The 20,177-nt window shown below is 43.0% G+C and overlaps 1 protein-coding gene across 1 annotated transcript; it reads right to left on the bottom strand.

Moving 5' to 3' along the window:
- Positions 1-232: 232 nt before the first annotated feature.
- On the bottom strand, positions 233-14,721 carry LOC134347015 (uncharacterized). Its single transcript, XM_063048995.1, has 5 exons — positions 14,584-14,721; positions 12,120-12,224; positions 8,261-8,320; positions 1,872-1,937; positions 233-641 (listed from the first exon to the last, which is right to left on the bottom strand). Exons 1-5 carry the CDS (start codon positions 14,608-14,610, stop codon positions 573-575), a joined length of 327 nt encoding a protein of 108 aa, XP_062905065.1. The 5' UTR covers positions 14,611-14,721; the 3' UTR covers positions 233-572.
- Positions 14,722-20,177: the final 5,456 nt, after the last annotated feature.

Genomic DNA, 20,177 nt, shown 5'->3' with positions numbered 1-20,177 from the left:
CTACTTCCCTTCAACCTTTCGGTTCTTCAACCAACCAGCACAACCCCAACACAAATCATAGAGTCTAGCAACACTATGATCACTTTGCATTAAAATTAAATAATAATTGTGTTCTTTCTTGTGAACGCTGCTCATATGATGCTCGTGCCTGTGATGTTGCTGTAAGATTTTCATTGTACCTGGTCAGACATGTATTTGTGCATATGACAATAAACTCGACTTCGACAAGAGGAAAATCAAACAATCAGGGATTTAATTATACAATATTCAATATCATTGTTCACAATACCTAGGAAATGCCATCATGGAGCACCATTTTTATTATTTTACATCCTGGAATACATCAATGTCAATTAATTTCTTCCATTTTGCTCCAATACCTTTCATAAAAGGGACAGTTGCTGAAGGGACAGTTGCTGAAGGAACAGGGCATCAGCAAAGGATCACTGGAATTATTAACCTACTAAGCATTACACCTTTGAACTGCAGTAGCCGGAGAAAACCCACATATTCCACGGGGAGGATGTACAAACTCATTGCATAGGGCGTTGGCACTGAACATGTGCCCCATGTTACATCTCTCTGACTTCCTTTATTGCAGACTCCAGGCCAGTCACGTTCGATCCTACTATCCTTTTTACCTGGAAATACAACACTGATTAATCAACAGGTTAAATGAGACCATGGTACTAACGGGAGAAAACTGTTACGTTTGTCTCGTGTGGCACTTCAAAGAGAATACATCACACAACTCAATGTGGGCCACAGCCTACAAACCAAGGACCATCATCTTTGAAGATAGTGTCTTCTCAAACATTCCACTGTTACTTTTGCACCCACCATTCCTCTCTCAATACTGACGTCCTCAGCGTGGTTCCCTCTTGTGATTTTTCCCATATGATGTCCTCCCAAGCGTACCACACCTAGAATTCCTGTATCGGTTCAACCTCTTGGTGGCAGGGCTATTCCAGAGAATGCCAGGTCAAGGGCAGAGTAGATTTGCACACCAAACCAAACGTTGCCACAAACCATAGTTTTGTTGTACGTTATTTTTCGTTTCTGGAGAAATTTTCATTGAAGTTCTTTTGACAGTTACAGACCCATTTAGCATTATTTTAATAATGTGGTCAGTATTTACTGTCTCCTCAGTTTCTCCACCAGTTTAAAGTTGTACTACCAATTCCAAAAATCAAGAGAATTATGCACATCATGGACTGCTGATCAGACACCATTCCTTCTGGAAAGTCACCTCCCACTTCTTCCAATGTGTGTTGTCATCTTTAACATTCCTTTTATGATGTTAGTGCTGACCATCTAACCTTAGTGCTGAAAATCTGAAAATTAAATTTGTCGTGCTTATTGCACTCATTGACTATTACGTTTTCAGTTAACTTGATAAAGGTTGTCCAATATTTTGAATAATTGCTGAACTTTTTATTTTCAGTTTTATAGATGTTGTAACTTTTATATTTGGACAATTCCGCTATTTTTAATCAACCAACTCATTTTCTTTTTTATTAGTAAACATGGTTTTATAGTATATCTATCTATCTCTTCAGTATCTTTATTTCCAGTTATATGCAGCTATATAATCCACAGAACCACAAGTTCAAATATTTCTTAATCTGAACAGTTTATCAATTATATCCTCACTCTGTCTTAAGTCAATGTACAGCATATCCAGACTTGGATATTCTGTGTAAAAAGCTAAAGGTAAATTTCCAGCCACAGTTTTGAAAGTCTGATAAATAACACTGCCAACGCCCACATGGAATTGCCCCAATATACATCATTGTGAATTCACCCAACATGTTTAGGTGAAAGGAGAGTGATTCGGAAAATATGCTCTAAGTACTAAAATTGCATCGTACCTCTTTTCCACACTTAAAAATGATGAATGTTGGCAAAGATGTTACGTCTTTAGACTGAGCTGCCTCCTAAAAGAAAGACATTGGTAGAATTATAGGAAAGAGCACAGAAACAAGACATTTTGCCTATCAGTATTTAGCTAGTGATCTGACCTAATTTAACATCACACAGTTCCTGGTTGCCTGTAATTTCATTCAATAAACATTCTAATTCCTTTTAAAAGACTGCCCCTGTTTTCAATACAGTCCATAGTGAAAAATACAAAGTTGAGAACCCCTTCCCTTTGCTACATTTGGTCATTTTCTTAAAACCATTAAGATGTAACATGGGGAACAGCAGCCAGAATGCACATAGCAAGCTCTCACAAAACAACATGGAAATGAGCAAGTAATCTGATTTAGAAATGTTGGTTGAATAATAAATAAAGAACATTCATGTACTTCTGCTCCCAGTGGATAGGCAGAGATGAAAGACCACAGCACCAAGAAGGTATGGTCAAGGGAGGTGAAGGAATGCTTACAGGACTGCTTTGAATGAGTGGATGGGATAATATCCGGCGACTCATCTTTGAATCTGAATGAGTTGTCACTGACTTCATCAAGACAATGAAGTGTGCCTTCAAGAACATGCAGTACTGTGCAAATATCTTAGGGACGTATAGGGTGCCTAAGTGTGGAGGATTTTGGCCAACTGGGTCGGGGGAATACCTTTGTAAGACGATACTGTCTGTCTTGCCTAATGCCTGGAGCAACAGTGTATTGTGATACTGCCCTCTAGCCTACTGCTGTACACTATGAGGCTACGTGACTTAATTGTGGAAGAAAATTCTGAATAAATGGTTAAAATATCTGAGTTGTTAACACCCTGCACTTTCCTTTAATTAGCAATTTGCCTAGTGCGATCTTAGTGCATAACACAGCAGCGTAAACAAGATGGAGACAATGATGATCATAACTTGCAGGGAGGACCCTGTGGGCTGTCAAGTTTCTGACAATTACAGAGTGTGTATGATTTTTCTTCACCTGTCTGTTACTAACATACAAAACAAATTATACTTTTGTACTTTAATGACTTACTGGATCTAAGAATTTAATGAACCTTCTTTATCATAAATAAAGACTCACCATTCTGCACGCTTGCAATATGTCTTAGTTTCAAGGATGTTCTGACAACGCATCTCTGTGTGTCGTGCGCAGAAAAGAGACAGTCTCTGGCATTTTCGTGGGAATTGATACTACGCACAGGATTGACTTTTTAAACTCTGACATGTAATTGACATTGTGTGTGTGTGTGCATGCATGTATAAAAAAGGCTGCGACTATTGTTCTTTGGAAGACTAACAATTGCATTGTTAACGAGTCATTATTTCCCTTATTCATGATTAAAGGTATTCTCTAGTCACTTTGAAGTCCATGTCCAATTTATTAGTGACCAACCTTAATTTAAATTCCATAGCAAATTAATTTCCCTAACACTAAGATTTTTGCACAGTACTGTATTTGACAACATGGAGTGGGGAACGAGTTTGTAAATCTGGTGGGAGCAAAGTGTTGGGAATGGTGAGGGTGCAGCACCGCAGGTGGTGTGTGGGATAGGTAGCAGACACACCCAGACCTGAGACGACAGGCAAGGCAATTTAATTCCAAACAATTGGTTTATTGATCATTACAGAATGTGTCTCTGGTGCTTTCTGCTCCCTTCCCCTTTTCCCCAACCTGATTTCTCTCTCCCTGACCCCTGCCTACTCTCAATCCACAGTAGAGACCCATATCAAAACCAGGTTTATGATCATTCACACATGCCGTGATTTAATTTGTGGTAGCAGTACAGTGCAATACATGAAATTACTACAGTACTGTGCAAATGTTTTGGGCATTCTAGCTACTTTAATGTGCCCAAGGCTTTTGCACAGTACTGTACTAGACATACCCAAGACAAAAGCCGTGCACTAACCACAAAATCTGGATCTGAAGCATTCAGGAAAATGAATAAATAGTCAACGTTTTGGGTCAAGACCCTTCTTTGGGACTGGAAAAGAATGGGGAAGATACTAGAATAAAAAGAGAGGGGGATGGGGAGGGAGGATTAGTTAGAAGATGCTGGGGGAAGCTAATTGGTTGGGAAAGGTAAAGGGCCTTCGATTTCCCTGAAGACTTGGCCTGCACAGCTGTCTGTGGCAATGAAAAAAATTCCTTATAGAAGGAATATATGGATGTCACTCTATTCCGAGTCTGTGCTGTCTAGACGCCTCTCTTCTCATAGGAAACATCCTCAATATCCAATCTAAGCCTTTTAGTATTCAATAGGTTTGAATTAGATTCTTCAACATTCTTGTAAACTCCAGCATGTACAGGCTCAGTGCCATCAACACTCCCATGTGATAACCATTTCATTCCTGGGATCTTTCTTGTGAATATCCTCTTGGACCCTCTCCAACACCAGCACATATTTTCTGAGATAAGAGGCCCAAAACTGTTCACAATACTCCAAGCGAGGTCTCACCGGTACTTTATAAAGTCTCAACATTAGATCCTTACTTTTATATCCTAGTCCTTGTGAAATGAAAGCTAACATCGCATTGGCCTTCCTCACCACAGACTCAACCTGCAAGTTAATCTTTAGGGAGTCCTGCCCGAGGACTCCCAAGTCCCTTTGCAGCTCTGATTCCTGAATTTTGTCTCTATTCAGAAAATAGTCTATGCTTTGATCCCTTCTACCAAAGTGCATGACCGTACACTTCCTGACACCGTATTCCATCTGCCACTCTACTAAGAAAGTAGAGGTGCTGCTGTGCTTTCTTTCATAATGGCACTTTTATGCTGGACCCGGAGAGATCCTCTAAAATGATAACACATGAAGAATTTAAAGTTGCTGACCCTCTCCACCTATGATTCCCCATTGAGGGCAGGCTCATAGGCCCCTGGTTTCCTCCTCCTGAAGTCAATAACTAATTTATTGGTCTTGCTAACACTGAGTGGGAAGTTGCTGTGGCACCAATCAGCGAAATTTTCAATTTGCCTCCTATATGCAGATTCGTCACCATCTGTGATTTGGCCAATGATAGTGGTGTCATCAGCATTCGATCTGTGTTTAGCCTCACAGTCACAAGTGAGTAGAGCAGGGGGCTTAACCTACAGTTTTGTGTGCAGATGGTGATCGTGGAGGAGGTGTTTTTGCCAACCCAAACTAACTCAGGTCTACAAATGAGGAAACCAAAGACTGAATTGCACAAGGAGGTATTGAGGCCAAGGTCTTGAAGCTTTGAGCAGATAATATTATTGAATGCTGAGCTGTAGTCAATAAAGAGCATCCTTCTGTATGTATCTTTGCTTCCCAGATTTTTCAGGATTGTGTGAAGAGCCAATGAACTGATATCTGCTGTGGACCTATTGTGCCTCAAGGCAAATTGGAGTGGATCCAAGACACTCCTTGGGCAGGAGTTGATATCTTTCATTGCCAATCTCAGAGCACTCCTCACAGCTGATGTAGAGCAAGTGCTTCTGGATGACGGCCATTGAATCAGGTTAACACATTCTTCTTAGGCACCAGTGTATAACTGAAGCTTGTTTGAAGCGGGTGGGCACCTCGAACTGCCAAAGCAAGATGGTAAATATATCATAGAACACTCCAGCCAGTTGATCAGCACAGATTTCTAGTACCCAGCCAGCTACAATGTCTGGGCTGAATGCATTTCATACGTTCACTCTGCTGAAGGACCCTCTCACGTCAGCCTCAGAAACTGAAATTACAGGGTCAGCGGGGGGCTGTGGGAGTTGGTGAAGGTGACTTCATGTTTTGTCGGTCAAAGTGAGCAGAAAAGGCATTGAGCTCATCTGGGAGTGAAAACTTGTTGTCACACATGTCGCTTGGTTACACTTTGTAGGAGGTGATAGCATTCAGGCCCTGCCGCAGCTGTTGAACAAAGATTCAGGTTTGGTCTGGAATTGCCACTTCACATGTGAAATGGCTTTCTGAAGATCATACTTCGATCTCTTGTATTTAACTGGGTCACCAGATCTGAATGCCTCTGATCTGGTCCTCAGCAGATTGCAGATCTCATGGTTCATCCAGGATTTCTGGTTTGGGAAGACTGGCTGATTTTGTAGGGACACACATGTCTACGCCTGTGATTATGAAGTTACTGACACCCATGGTGTTTTCGTTCAGATGCTCTGATGGGTCCTTGAACCTGGGCCAGTCCGTCAGTTTGAAGCAATCCTGTAGCCGCTCCCCTGCCTCCCGCGAGCACTTCTTTGTTGTTCTTAACTCTGGAGCCCCGCTTTTCAGCTTCTGTATTCAGGTAGGAGGTGGACAGAGAAGTGATCAGACTTCTCAAAATGTGGTCTTGGCATTGAACTGCAGGTGTTCCTAATCGTAGTATGACAGTGGTCGAGTGTGTTGGGACCCTGTTGCTGCAGGTGATACACTGATGATGTTCAAGCAGAGATTTCTTCAAACAAGCCTGTTGAAGTCCCCAAGAATGATTTGAAAGGCATTGGGATAGGCTGTTTCTTGTTTGCTGACAGTGGTACTCAGTATCTCGAGTGTCTACTTAACACCTGCCTTTGGCGATATGTACATTTCATTTTAGGATTTTGGAGAATTCTACTGGTAAATAGAATGGTCGGCATTTAATCACTAGATGTTCCATGTCAGGAGAGCAAGAGTGCGACAAGACAGGTGTGCCTGAACACCACAAAGAGTTTATCATGTAACACAGACCCCCACCCACCAACTTTTGTCTTCTCAAAATCAGCAGTCCAGTCCATTTGGTGTATTGAAAAGCCCTTAGGTCTTACCAATGTGTCTGGCATAAGCCAGGTCTCCACGAAACACAGAGTGCAGCATTTTCTCATTTCCCTCCAATACTACAATCTTAGCCTTTGGTCCTCAATCTTGTTCTCTGGAGACTGTTCATTTTAACCAGATGCTGGTAGAGGAAGTTTCATACCCCAGTGGTTCAGTCTGACTTGGAGTCCTCCCTCCCTTGGCTGATTGTAGACACCATCAAATGCTTCACAATTCCTAACCTGAAGTAGCAAAATCATTTCCTTTTCACTCCCAACTGTTCCTCACATTTCCAAACCTGAATGCTTGAAACTGCAATGAGCAAAACAGTTCTGAATTGCCTTAATGTTTATGTCTCACTAACTACCAGTGACAAAAATCACTGCCTTTTTAAAAAAAATATTAACACATGCAACTGACACTATTCAAAAACTCAGGCAATGCTGGAAATCCAGGTAAAACACAAAAGTACTGGCGGGACTCAGCAGGCCAGGCAGCATCTATGGAAAAGAGTACAGTCAACGCTTTTGGCTGAGACCCTTCATCAGGACTGATGTCCTCTACTGTTGTGATGAGGCAGCACTCAGGTTGGAGGAGCAACAACTTGTATTCCCACCTGATGGCATGAACACTGATTTCTCGAACTTTCGGTGATGTCCCGTGCTTCACTCTTCACCATTCCCATCTCTCACCTTATCATCTCCCCTGGTGCTTCTCCCCCTTTTTCTTTCTTCCATGGCCTTCTGTCCTCACCTATCAGATTCCATCGTCTCCAACCCTGCATCTTTTTCACCAACCAACTTCTCAGCTCTTTACTTCACCTGCTCCCTCCCCCCACTTCCCAGTTTCACATTTCACCTTGTGGTTCTTCCTTCCTTCCCCCTACTTTCTTACTCTGAACTCCTCAATATCTTTTCCCAGCCCTGATGAAGGGTCTTGAACTGAAATGTTGACTGTATGGTACACTTCCATGGATGCTCCCAGGCCTTCTGAGTTCCTCCAGCATTTTATGTGTGTTTCTATTTAAAAACTGTTCTCTCTAATGTTCTCTCGTGTCTAATGGCCACACAACTGTACATGACTGAAGCCAGTTAAAAACCTTTTGTCAATGGTCTGTCCTGGCTAAGTGGCGTAGGGTCGTAGATAAACAAAGGTGATCCCGACTACTTTCCTTGATTAGTTTTTGTTCTTTAACAGTTGTTCAATAAGCAGCTGCCCTCATTAACCAATGGCCCAATTTATGGGAATCCACTGTATATTTCTTATTATAATTTAGGATTTAAAAAATTTTGTATTGCACTGCACTGCTGCATCAAAACGACAAGACTTCACACCATATGACAGTGATATTAAACCTGATTCTGATTCTGAAGGGTCCCAGCCAGTTCAACCCTCTCTGAACATCACACTTCCCCACAGCCCTTACATCCTTTCAATAAACAGGGCCCACCCCCTGAGTGATGACCCCAGAGTTTGATACTTTCAGAATTTCACTCTACGTTGACCTCCAGGAATTGGAGCTACAGTAATTTGTCTCCCATTTTTAATATTTGTGATGCATATCCAAATAAAGTCAAGAGTTTGCAGAGATTCTCCAACTTACTTCAACTTCATCCACATCGATTGAACAGAAAATCATATCTGTATATTTTTCAGAAAATTCCTAGAAAGAAAAGTAAATGTATTCCTTTTATAAGAAATATTTGTCTCCAGAAACACCCTCATTTAAACTAACATCAATTACTTTAATAATTACAGTTCTGAAATACTGTTTGAAATCTAAATTCTATGAAAAGCAATACTGATAGTGGTTTTCTTTCAATCACTAGTTACGGTTGACTTACACCCTTTGGGGGTTGACACTGACACTTAACAGATGAGACATTGGTAGGTCAAATCACACACAGGCCAAACTGATTTTATTTGCCCAAGGGGTACACCAGCACCAGCAATTCACACCCCACAGTGACAAACAAGAGAAAATCTGCAGGTGCTGGAAATACGAGCAACACGCACAAAATGCTGGAGGAACTCAGCAGGCCAGGCAGCAGAGTCCATGTTTTAGACTGCAATCCTTTGGCAGGACTGGGGAAGAAAAGCCGAGGAGTAGATTTGAAAGATTGGAGGGGGGAGGGAAGGGAGAGAGAAACAACAGGTGAGAGCTGAAACTTGGAGGGGGAGGGATGAAACCAACAGTTAGGAAGTTGATTGTGAAAGAGTCAGAAGGCCATGGAAGAAAGTTGAAAGGAGGAGGGGGTACGAGCACCAGAGGGATGCGGAGGGCAGGCAAGGAGATAACATGAGAGAGGGACAAGGGGGTGGGAAATGGTGAGGGAGGGGGGTTGGTGGAGACATTACTGGAAGTTTGAGAAATCGATGTTCATGCCATTAGGTTGGAGGCTACCCAAATGGAATACAAGGTGTTGTTCCTCCAGTCTAGGTGTGGCTTTATACCGACATTGGAGGAGGCCATGAATGGAAAATGTCATCTATGCTCCGTCCACCAGGAGAAGCGTGATCTCTCAGTGGCCACCCATTTTAATTTCACTTCCTATTCTCCGCCCATCTCATCCCTCTCTTCTTTCCCCCACCCTTTCTTCTTTCTTCCATGGCCTTCTGTTACTTTCACTAATCAACTTTCTAGCTCTTTGCTTCATCCCTCGCCCTCCAAGTTTCAGTTTTTACCTGGTGTTTCTCTCTCCCCTCCCCCCACTCTTCAAATCTACTCCTCAGCTTTTTTCTTCAGTCCTGCCAAAGGGTTTCAGCCTGAAACATCGACTGTACTTTTATCCATTGATGCTGCCTGGTCTGTTGAGTTCCTCCAGCATTTCATGTGTGTTGCTCAGTCTTCTAAGGTGGGCCAGCTGATCACTCAGTACAAGGTCCCATCATACCATGGGAAAAAAACATTAGGAAAACTATCTGCTTAAGTTACGTTAACCATTACCCATAGAGTCAAGCCTTCATTTTCTGCCTGGACAGTTGTGAATGTGATGCTTTGCATATCAAATTCCCAGATTCCCTTCTGTCCTGCCCCCATCTTTTGTCTTTTCTCCCTCCTCATGGTCTCCATTACCTCACTTTCCCAGCCCCCAGCATCTCCATCTGCCCAACATTTGTACACTCATCCCACTGGGTGACCCCCCTCCACCCCCCATCTTTATCCCATGCTCCACCACTCCGTCAGATTCCACCTTTGTGAGCCCTTTCCACTTCCACCTATCACTGCCCATCTTCTGACATCACTACCACTCTCCCCTCTCCCTTATCTGCTTATCACCTCCAGCTCCTGCTCCACCCTTTCCCTTCACGTTTCTACCAGCTGTATAGCCTCGTGCTAGTCCAGATCAAGAGCCTCAAGAGAAAATATCATGTATTTCCCTCCACAGATGCTGCCTGACCATGTTTCAAAAGCAATTTGTGTTGTCATGTCAAACGCCATAGAAACATACCTTTCGGCCCACACCAATTATCTATAACGTTAATCCCATTTTGATGCTGCCCACATTTCAACCAATCTCCCATTTACATTTCCATCAAGGATAATTTACAGTGGACAACTAACCTACCAGATTGTACGTCTGGGATGTGGGGAAAGGTGAGCAGGCAAGGAATCTCAGCAAGAACAATAATCTCCTCTGGCTGGTCCTTCCATATACTCACCTCTCTCTGTCTTAAGAATTTTCCCCATGGGTCCCTTTTAAATCTTTTCCCTCTCTCCTTAAACTATGCCCTCATGTTCTTGATCCCTTTCTCTAGAAAGGAAACCCTACCTACGCCCATCAGTTAGGTAAAAGGTTGCCGCTCAGTCTCCTCTGCTAAATGAATAAAACCCTGGCCCATCCTCTCTCTACAGCTCAGATCCTCAAGTCCAGGCAATATTCTCATAAATCTTCTTGCACACTTTCCAGCTTAATGCTATTTCCCCCATGAACAGTGTTGCCAACACCTGCAGATGTGTACAGATCTGTATTCTCTGGAGTTTAAAAGTGGTGGACAGTAAAATAGGGAGGGATTTAGATTGCAAGTAGACATATTTTTCCAAAGTTTTGGGATTTGTGGGCGTTAGAGTACTGGCACAACAGAGGAGAGGTGGCCTGTGTCAAATCAGCCACGACTATACGGAATGGTGAAACAGGCTTGAGGGGTCAAAGGGCCTATTCCTGCTCCTATTTAGTTATAATAGAGGAATATGGGTAACCATAGGTAATTTCTCAGATAAGGACAGCTTTGTGGGCCAAAGGACCTGTATTTTACTGTAGGTTTTCTATGATTCTATAATCTGATTGACCACAACAGTATTTCCAGTATCTAATATATGCACAGATCTTGTTACTGTAGTGAAATTACTGAACCAGCAGCCAGTATTCCTGGACCATTGATTGGGAGACAGGAGAGCGAATCATAACATGGAACCTGGGACATTTGAATTCAAGTAATTAAACTAATCAAGTGCTGGGAGCGAAAACAATCAAACTATGGAAGTCCAACCAAGATGAAACTCTTGGCTTTTAACTTCCACCTCAGTTCAGGGGCAAGTAAAGATGAACAATAAATGCTGGCATTTCTGACAGCATCCACAATTCACGAACGACGAAAAATAGAAATCACACCACCCTATCAGCCAGGTACTGCAGCAATCCTTGCAGTGATAGAATCTCAGACATCCCACCCTGCAAAAACTCATTTCAGGGAGGGAGCACCATCAATTTGCCAGAGACTCCCGGAACTTCCGGGAGAGGTGGGATGTCTGCAATAGAGTAGCTCCTTAGCAGCTAGCCAACTAGTTTAAATAACGTTAGCTATGCCAATGAACAAATGACACCTGTTAAACTCACCTCAACATGTCTTTTACAGTCTTAACTCACCATGGGCAATAGAAAAGTCACTGTTGCAAACAGTGCAGCGAGCAACACTGTCATTATTTTTGAATCCTATTAGGCAGGGGTACATTTTAGTGTAGTCTGGGGTGACGTATGTTATATTTTCTTCTTTGGGAACACTCTCCCATGGGGTGCACTCTCTCACGCTCACTCTCTCTCGTGGTCTCTCTCTAGCGTGCTCTCGTTGTCGCTCTCGGTCTCAAAAAAATTGATTTCTGGGATATTGTATATAATTTGCGGGCATCAGGGAGCCACTGATATGTGGGAGACTCCCAGAACTTCCGGGAGAGGTGGGATGTCGGGAATCTTGTTGCTACAAGAGTGAGGAACAGTTCCTGATTAAAAAAGATTAAAAGAGACATCTAAGATATAAACTAAATGCACAAGGATCAAATATTTGGTACAAATGGGCCATTAAACAACAATTAGCTGAGTTCCTATCAATTCACAGAGAGCCAAGGGTACTGCACAGTTATCACAAGATTGCAGCATATTGATAATGTCTGTGGGTTAAAGGCAGCTTTTGTCATTCAGCAACATTATACCGTGAATCACAAATTCTCATCTGCCAGTACTCACAGCAAATTTTGGTTTAATCATTTTACAAGGTTGACACCAAGTCGCGAAGAAATCAACGACAACTAACTTGTCGCCACCCTCCTGAAGCTTGGTGGTGAAATCACCCTGAAAGATAACAAAAACAGGTTATTCTAGTTAAATTAAAGCAAAGAGTTCCAGAAATTCTGATGGTGCTCGCTACGATATTTGGCTCTGTGTATCCTGTGAATTTCAAAGTTAATGGGTGATGTACTTCTTAAAAGGGTACTAGTCACTTGGGATAATAGTACCCGAAAGAGAAGATTCTCCTTCAGCAAACAATGAATTCCACGTTCATCTCTGAAACTGAAACAAGAAGATTTTTGTCTCCTGATGAAGATAGGCACTTTAATATCAAATCCACACATTAGTAATACTTGGCTGGTCATCCACCATTTGTCCTGTAATCATTTTTTAAGCCAATACATAACTTTGAAAAATGTTTTCGTTTAAAGACAATGAATATATTAGCCTGATAACACTAAATAGAAATAAATACTTGCGCCAATTGTATTTTATGTCTATAATTTTATTAATAAACATTTCAAATATAATGTTAAGAACTGAGTCCAAGCAACCAATGGTATATTGACCAGTTTCATTCGAGATAGATACAGTATATGCGTTATATATACCACACATATGACTAGGGTGCCGAAGACTTTTGCACAGTACTGTATTTGTCACTGTGGAGCGGAGAGCGAGTTTGTATGTCTGACGAAACGAAAGGATGTCGGGAATGGCGAGGGCGGATCTTCGTGGGAGGGGTGAGGGACCGTGGCAGAGAAGGAGGGTCAGGGGCTGGGGGAGTGCCGTGGGTGCAACACACTCATCCCGGAGTCAGCAGGCAAGGTTAGTTGAGTCCAAACAATTGGTTTATTGATCATTACAGAATGTCTCTCCGGTGCTTCCTGCTCCCTCCCCTCTCCCCAAAGTTGATTTGCCCTCTCCCTGCCCCCTTCCCACCCCCAGGAAACGGATCCCATATCAGAATCAAGTTCATCACCATTGAATTTTGTTTTTATTCGCGGCCACAGTACAATGCAATACATAAAATTCCCAGAGTACTGTGCAGAAGTCTTAGGCACCCTTTCGATATATCTGATCTCGTCATAAATGACATGGATTGCTATCGGGAGTGAGATTTAGTCTCACAGTCTGGGCTGCTCGGATATCTTCTGTCTCTTTACGAAAGACATTCCAACATGGTAGATTGTCAGAGTGAGGCGCAGCAGGTAACCCAACCACCCTCTGTGAATCAGCAAAGAAAATATATATATGGGAGGTCGTCTTGCAGTGCGAAACGTAACTGTGATGATTTTCACAATCAGACACGTTTTCACTTCTACACCACACCCAGCCACTGCACTTCTTTCGTAATTAACCACAGTAAAACGCTCTGTGGAAAAATACACCATCGGGCAAGTTCATGCCGGCGAAATGTAAAATAGATTTTCCTCAGATATCCCTGGCCCTCCTTCAGCTTTTAATCCTACTGTTAGAATAAAAAATAACCGCTACTATTCTAATTAGTTCCCTCGATCTTAATTTTTTTTCTTCGTATCACTTCCGGAAGTTTATTGGGACGTTTTGCGCCATTAAAGCTACATGTAAAGTTAATTTCCATCCTTGTAATAAAAATAAAGTTTAAAGCTTGGAGAAGAACTGCCGTAAACTATTCCCAATAATCCAACAATTTTGTTTAAATGGAGAGTGAAAGTACACGCAACAACCAGTAAAAAGCCAACAGAGTTTAAACGGAGAGCCCTACAAACCTGCAAGTACAGACCGCGGAAGAGAATCTGCATTCTTCAAAACAACTGGGTGGTCGGAAGTTAATTCAACCACCACTTCTTTCATTCATAAGAGCCCTGAACATAGTAAAACGCCAGAGAAAGAGTCGCGCAGAGTCAGGAAACAAAATATTACGGCACGACATCAAATGCCGGCGAGAAAGATAGACTTGAAAGGATGAGGTCAGAGCAGAAGATCCGGGAAGGAATCTCAGAACCTGCCATCTCTTCAAATGGCGCACTACTTCAGTCGAGGATTATTAGGAAGCCCTGTTATATTTTAAAGTTGTATGGTGGGAGCTCGTTGACAAACCCAGTTCACATGCAAATATTTTAAAGAAAGGCACAGGAACAACATGAGGGGTGGAGGTGATCCAGAAGTATTCTCAGGACAGACTTCCCGCACAGCTTTCTGTAGTCAATGTTTAAAAAGTAAACGCACGGCATTCCTATGAATTAACACTAAAGCTGGAAAGCAACATTTTACAAACCCGTATTAACAAGCACACCCTTTTCATTGAAATACATCACGTGGTTAGTTACTCGGTTTAAGGAAAACGGCTGAGGAACTTAAAATCACTAGTTTAAAATAACCCTTCAAAATCTTTCGCACAAAATGAATACTGACACTGAAGAGTTACTTTCAAGCTTACCTGACTCTTAAGTTCGAGCACAACCATTTCCTCGTTTTACCTCTTGCTGTTATGCAGAGGTTACCAAGCGGTCTGTAACTTATACTCAGGAAGGGTGGAGGAACACGCCTCCTGATGAAAGAGGAAGTTTGCTTTTCCTCCATTACTGTTAGCGAGAGCAACTGTGAGTAATAAAGCCGATTCCCCATTGGCTTGTAAATTAAACATGTTTCTCCAGGATATCAGAGGCCGTTCAGTCCATCAAGTCTACATCAGCTCCCAGCGAAATTCCCATTCCCCATAATTTACACTTTAACTTCCATCTGGAACCTTTCCAGCATTTTGGACTTAATACTGAACTCCACAGCTCAAGATAACTTGATTTCTTTCTGTATCAGTCATCCAGCTGTGATATTGGTTCAGCTTTTTTCCCCTCTGAGACTGCAGGACAGATCAGCCTGACAGATGCATTAGGAACTTTGAAGGGACTCTTCTATAGGGACATGGAAGAAGGAAAAATGAAGGTCTATATGTGATAGGCAATGATTGGATTGATCTTGGAATTGTTTAAAGGGTTGCCACAATATCATGGGCCAAAAGCGTTCCCTTGTAGGTCTAGCAAAGAAATTTAAAGAGCAGGAAGTTTTTCGACGTGTGTTGTTGATTGGAGTACTGCACAGGTGCAACAGAAGTGTTTCCATGCAGGTCCGGCAAAGACCCGGTCTTTATAAAGAAGAGGTAGCACCTAGCGGAGCTGTCATCGTGGGAGAGGTCATCATCGGAGTAGTCTGAGGCAGAGTAGTAAGGCTTTGGCTCAACAATGCTTCAGTGAGAACAGGCAGAGGCAAGGTAATGCTTTAAAAGTAGTGTATTCCTTATTTCTTATTCTGAATTAACTCTAGAGAGAATGGGGGGGGGCGGTATGTCTACAGGACCAGTGTTCTGTTCTGGATGTCAGATGTGGGATTTCCAGGAGACTTCTAGCCTCCCCGATGGCCACATCTGCACCACGTGCATCGAGGTGCAGCTCCTTAGAGACCGTATTAGGGAACTGGAGCTGCAGCTCGATGACCTTCGGCTTGTTAGGGAAAGTGAAGCCGTGATAGACAGGAGCTCCAGGGAGGTAGTCACCCTAAGGATACAGGAGATAGATAAATGGGTAACTGTCAGGAGAGGGAAGGGAGAAGTTCAGATAATGGAGAGCACCCCTGTGGCCGTCCCCTCAACAATCAATACTCCATTTTGAGGGACCTACCTGGGTGAAACAACAGTGCCGGTGCCTCTGGGGCTGAGTCTGGCCTTGTCGTTCAGAAGGGTAGGGAACTGAAGAGGATGGCAGCAATGATAGGGGTCTCAATAGTCGGGGGACAGGTAGGCGATTCTGTGGATGCAAAAAGGAATCACAGATGGTAGTTTGCCTCCCAGGTGCCAGGGCCTGTGAACTATCCATATCCACAATACCCTGTAAAAGGAGGGTGAGCAGCCAGAAGTCACGGTGCATATTGGTACCAACGACAGAGGTAGAAGAAGGGAGGAGGTCCTGAAAACAGAATACAGGGAGTTAGGAAGAAAGCTGAGAAGCAGGACGTCAAGGGATCTCGGGATTGTTGTCTGTGCCACGTAACAGTGAGGATAGGAATGGAGTGAGGTGGCAGATAAATGCGCGGGTGAAGAATTCAAGCAAGACAGAGCTGAGGATGAGCTAGCAGGTTTACAAGCAGATGATGGATGTAACATGAATGTAAGGAAGGACAAGCCAATGATTGGGTACAAGTGCAGACAGAGCAAAGAGTTAAATTGTACCACAGAGACAAAATTCAAAAGGGCGAAGAATGCAGGACTGAAGGTGCTGTACTTAAATGTGCATCGTATTTGGAATCAGGTGGACAACCTGTGGCGCAGTTAGAGATTGGTCAGTTCAATGTTGTGGGCATCACTGAGTTGTGGCTGAAGGAAGGCCAAAGTTGGGAGCTTAACATCAAAGGATATACTTTGTATCGAAAGAATAGGCAGCAAGGCATAGGCAGTGGTGTATTTCTGTTGGTAAGAGATGGAATTACACCTTTAGAAAGAGGTGACATAGGGTCAAAGAATATTGACTCTTTGTGAGTAGAGTTAAGAAACTGCAAGGGTTAAAAAAAACCATTATGGGAATCATATATAGGCTTCCAAATAGTAGCCAAGATATAGGGTTGAGATTGCAAAGGGAGCTGGAAGAGGCATGTAATAATGGTAATGACACAATTGTAATGGGGGACTTCAATATGCAAGGGGATTGGGAAAATCAGGTTGGTGTCAGATCGCAAGAGAGGAAATTTGTTGAATGCCTATGAGATGGCTTCTTAGGGCAGCCTGTGCTTGAGCCTACTCGGGGAAAGGATATTGTAGATTGGGTGTTGTGTAATAACCCAGATCTTATTAGGCAGCTTAGTGTAAGGGAACCCTTAGGAGGCAGTGTTCATAATAAGATTGAATTCATACTGCAATTTGAGAGAGAGAGAAGTATAGGTCACATATATCAGTATTGCAATGGAATAAAGGGAATACAGAAGCATGAGAGAGGAGCTTGCCCAGGTGGACTGGAGGAGGATACTGGCGGGGATGACGGCACAGCAGAGGTGGTTGAAGTTTCTGGGAATAGTTCACAAGGCACAGGATAGATATATCCCACAGAAGAAGTTGTTCTCAAATGGCGGGAGAAGGCAACCATGGTTGCCAAGGGAAATTAAGGACTGCATAAAAGCCAAGGAAAGGGCATATAAGGTAGCAAAACTGAATGGGAAGTTGGATGATTGGGAAGCTTTTAAAATACAACAAAAGGCAACAAAAAAGCTATAAGAAGGGAAAAGATGAAATATGAGAACAAACTAGCCAATAATATAAAGCAGGATACCAGAAGTTTTTTCAGTTTATAAAGAGAAAAAGGGAGGTGAGAGTTTATATTGGACCACTGGAAAATCATTCTGGTGAGGTAGCAATGGGGGACAAAGAAATGGCAGATGAACTTAATGGGTACTTTACATCTGTCTTCACTGTGGAAGACACCAGCAGTGTGCCAGAGGTCTATGAGTGTCAGGGAGCAAGAGTGAGTGCCATTGCTATTACAAAAGAAAAAGTGCTAGGCAAACTGAAAAGGTCCTAAGGTGGATACGTCATCTGGACCAGATGGACTACATCCCAGAGACCTGACAGAGGTTGCTGAAGAAATAATGGACACATTGGTCACAATCTTTCAAAACTTGATTCTGGCATGGTCCCGGAGGACTGGAAGATCGCAAATGTCACTCCACTCTTTAAGAAGGGAGGAAAGCAAAAGAAAGGAAGGCTCAACTTCAGTGGTTGGCAAAGTCTCTTATTGAGGATGAGATTTCAGGGTACTCAGAGACTAATGATAAAATAAGTCAAATTCAGCATGGTTTCTGTAATTGGAAATCTTGCCTGGCAAATCTGTTAGTGTTCTTCGAGGAAGTAACAAACAGAGTGGACAAATGAGAAGCAGTGGATGTCATTTACTTGGATTATCAGAAGGCATTTGACAAAGTGCTACACATTAGATTAGATTAGGTTCAACTTTATTGTCATTGTGCCGAGTTCAGATGCAAAGCCAATGAAATTCAATTAGCATCTGACCAGAACTGCAAAGGATAGTGTTATCTACAAAATAACTGCGAATAAAAAGTAGGTGCTACAGCACACAGATATAAAAGTACTGAGACAGTACAATATGGGTGCAATACTGCTTAGCACTGTGATGTGAGGTTCAGCAGGGTCACAGCCTCAGGGAAGAAGCTCTTCCTGTGCCTGCTGGTGCTGGAGCGGAGGCTCTTGTAGCGCCTACCGGATGGGAGGGGAGTAAGAAGTCCATGGTTAGGGTGAGGTGCATCCCTGATGATGCTTTTCACCCTGCCCAGGCAGCGTTTATGGTAGATGTTCTCAGTGGTGGGCAATTAGGTGCCAATAATCCGCTGAGCAGTTTTCACCACACGCTGGAGTGCTTTGTGGTCCGATACGGGACAATTGCCATACCACACTGAGATGCAGTTGGTCAGTATGCTCTCAATGGTACAGTGGTAAAAGTCCATCAGTATCCTGGGACAGAGGTGAGCTTTCTTGATTTCAGGAAATAAAGGCGCTGTTGAGCCTTTTTGATCAGGATGGAGGAGTTCAGGGACTAGGTGAGATCCTCGGAAATGTGGACACCAAGGAATTTGAAGCTTGATACATGCTCCACTACAGCTCTGTTGATGTAGATGGAGATGCTTAACAAGATAAAGTGCTATGGTGTTACAGGAAAGATACTGGTATGGATAGAGGGATGGTTGACAGGCTGGAGGCAGTGAGTGGGAATAAAAGAGGTCTTTTCTGCTTGGCTGCCAGTGATAATTTGTGGATGAAGGGCCTGTACTGTGCTGTACTGTTCTATATAAGTCAGTGATAATAAACCTGATTCTGATTCCTATCTTCCTGTGCATCTGACGATGAAATTAACTTTCACAAAGTAGTGGAGAAGCAGAGAGGTTTAGGGAGAGCTGGAGACCTGGCAAACGTAGACGGTGAGCTGAAGATGGAGCAGTTAAGATTTTTTGCCTAGTCATGCAGACTCAGCACAGGGTGCTCACGTGGTATGTGTCAATCACCAGACGGTGTAGCTGCCTTGTGAGGAGGAGCTGACAATTAAAACCAAGTTACAGCGGTGAGTCACCGTACTGAGCCTTGGGGAAATCCGTGTGTGCAAACCACTCACTTGTCGTTGTTAAAATAAACTGCATTTTATCAAAGGAACAGAAACCATGAAAGCAGGCTCAGCAATGACACTGGGGGAACAGGAGACACAGATGCTGACATCTGGAGCAACTGGGGGTTGGGGCGGGGGGGTAGTTGATTTTTTGGGTCGAAGTCCTGATAGTGGAGAGGTAAGCTCGCCAGTGTAAAGTGGAGAGAGAGAAACAGGGGCAGAGTATCAGATGATCTGAAGGGGGAGGGGAAGTGTTTTAAGATAATGAGCAGATTGAGCTAGGGAGGGGAGGGGGAGGATTGAAGTTACAAGACATGATTGAAGGAGCTTCCCAAGTATTTATCTCAGATTGCCTTATTTGTACATCAATTCCTATTATCACTTGTGTTGTGGGGTCTGATGGCCAAGTGCACAAAGGATTTTTAACTTGAATGATTTGAGAACTGGATATCTGGAACTTTCTACAGTCCACCTTGGGATGTCTCAAATTCTTCAACTGAGAGTGTTCTGAGTTCTCAGTCAGTGGGTACACCTGAGAGGTTTGGTTACTGAAGGCATCATCCGGATGGGGGAAGGGCAAGAAAGTGGAAAATTACTCTTAGTGGGCAATACCCCAAGGGCTCAGGTAACTAACCTGAAATGTCAGCGGACCTCTTCAACACAGAAACAATTTTCAGTGACCAGAGCCACCCGGGCTTTTACACTATCAGTCACCACTTGTCCTCCAGTCTTCCCGCAGCCTAATAAACTTTTCTTTCCTTTCAACCTCTGGAAAAGGGGTTGCACTCTGTTTTTCACAGGTGCTGTCCGATCTGATGTGTATTTCTAGTATTCTATGTTTTTTCGGTTTCCAGCACCTACACATAATTTGGTTTTCACA

The sequence above is a fragment of the Mobula hypostoma genome, chromosome 5, assembly GCF_963921235.1.
Source record: "Mobula hypostoma chromosome 5, sMobHyp1.1, whole genome shotgun sequence".
Classification (NCBI taxonomy): Eukaryota; Metazoa; Chordata; class Chondrichthyes; order Myliobatiformes; family Myliobatidae; genus Mobula; species Mobula hypostoma.
The sequence above is the reverse complement of the archived record's forward strand: the minus strand, read 5'-3'. Positions and strand labels throughout refer to the sequence as shown.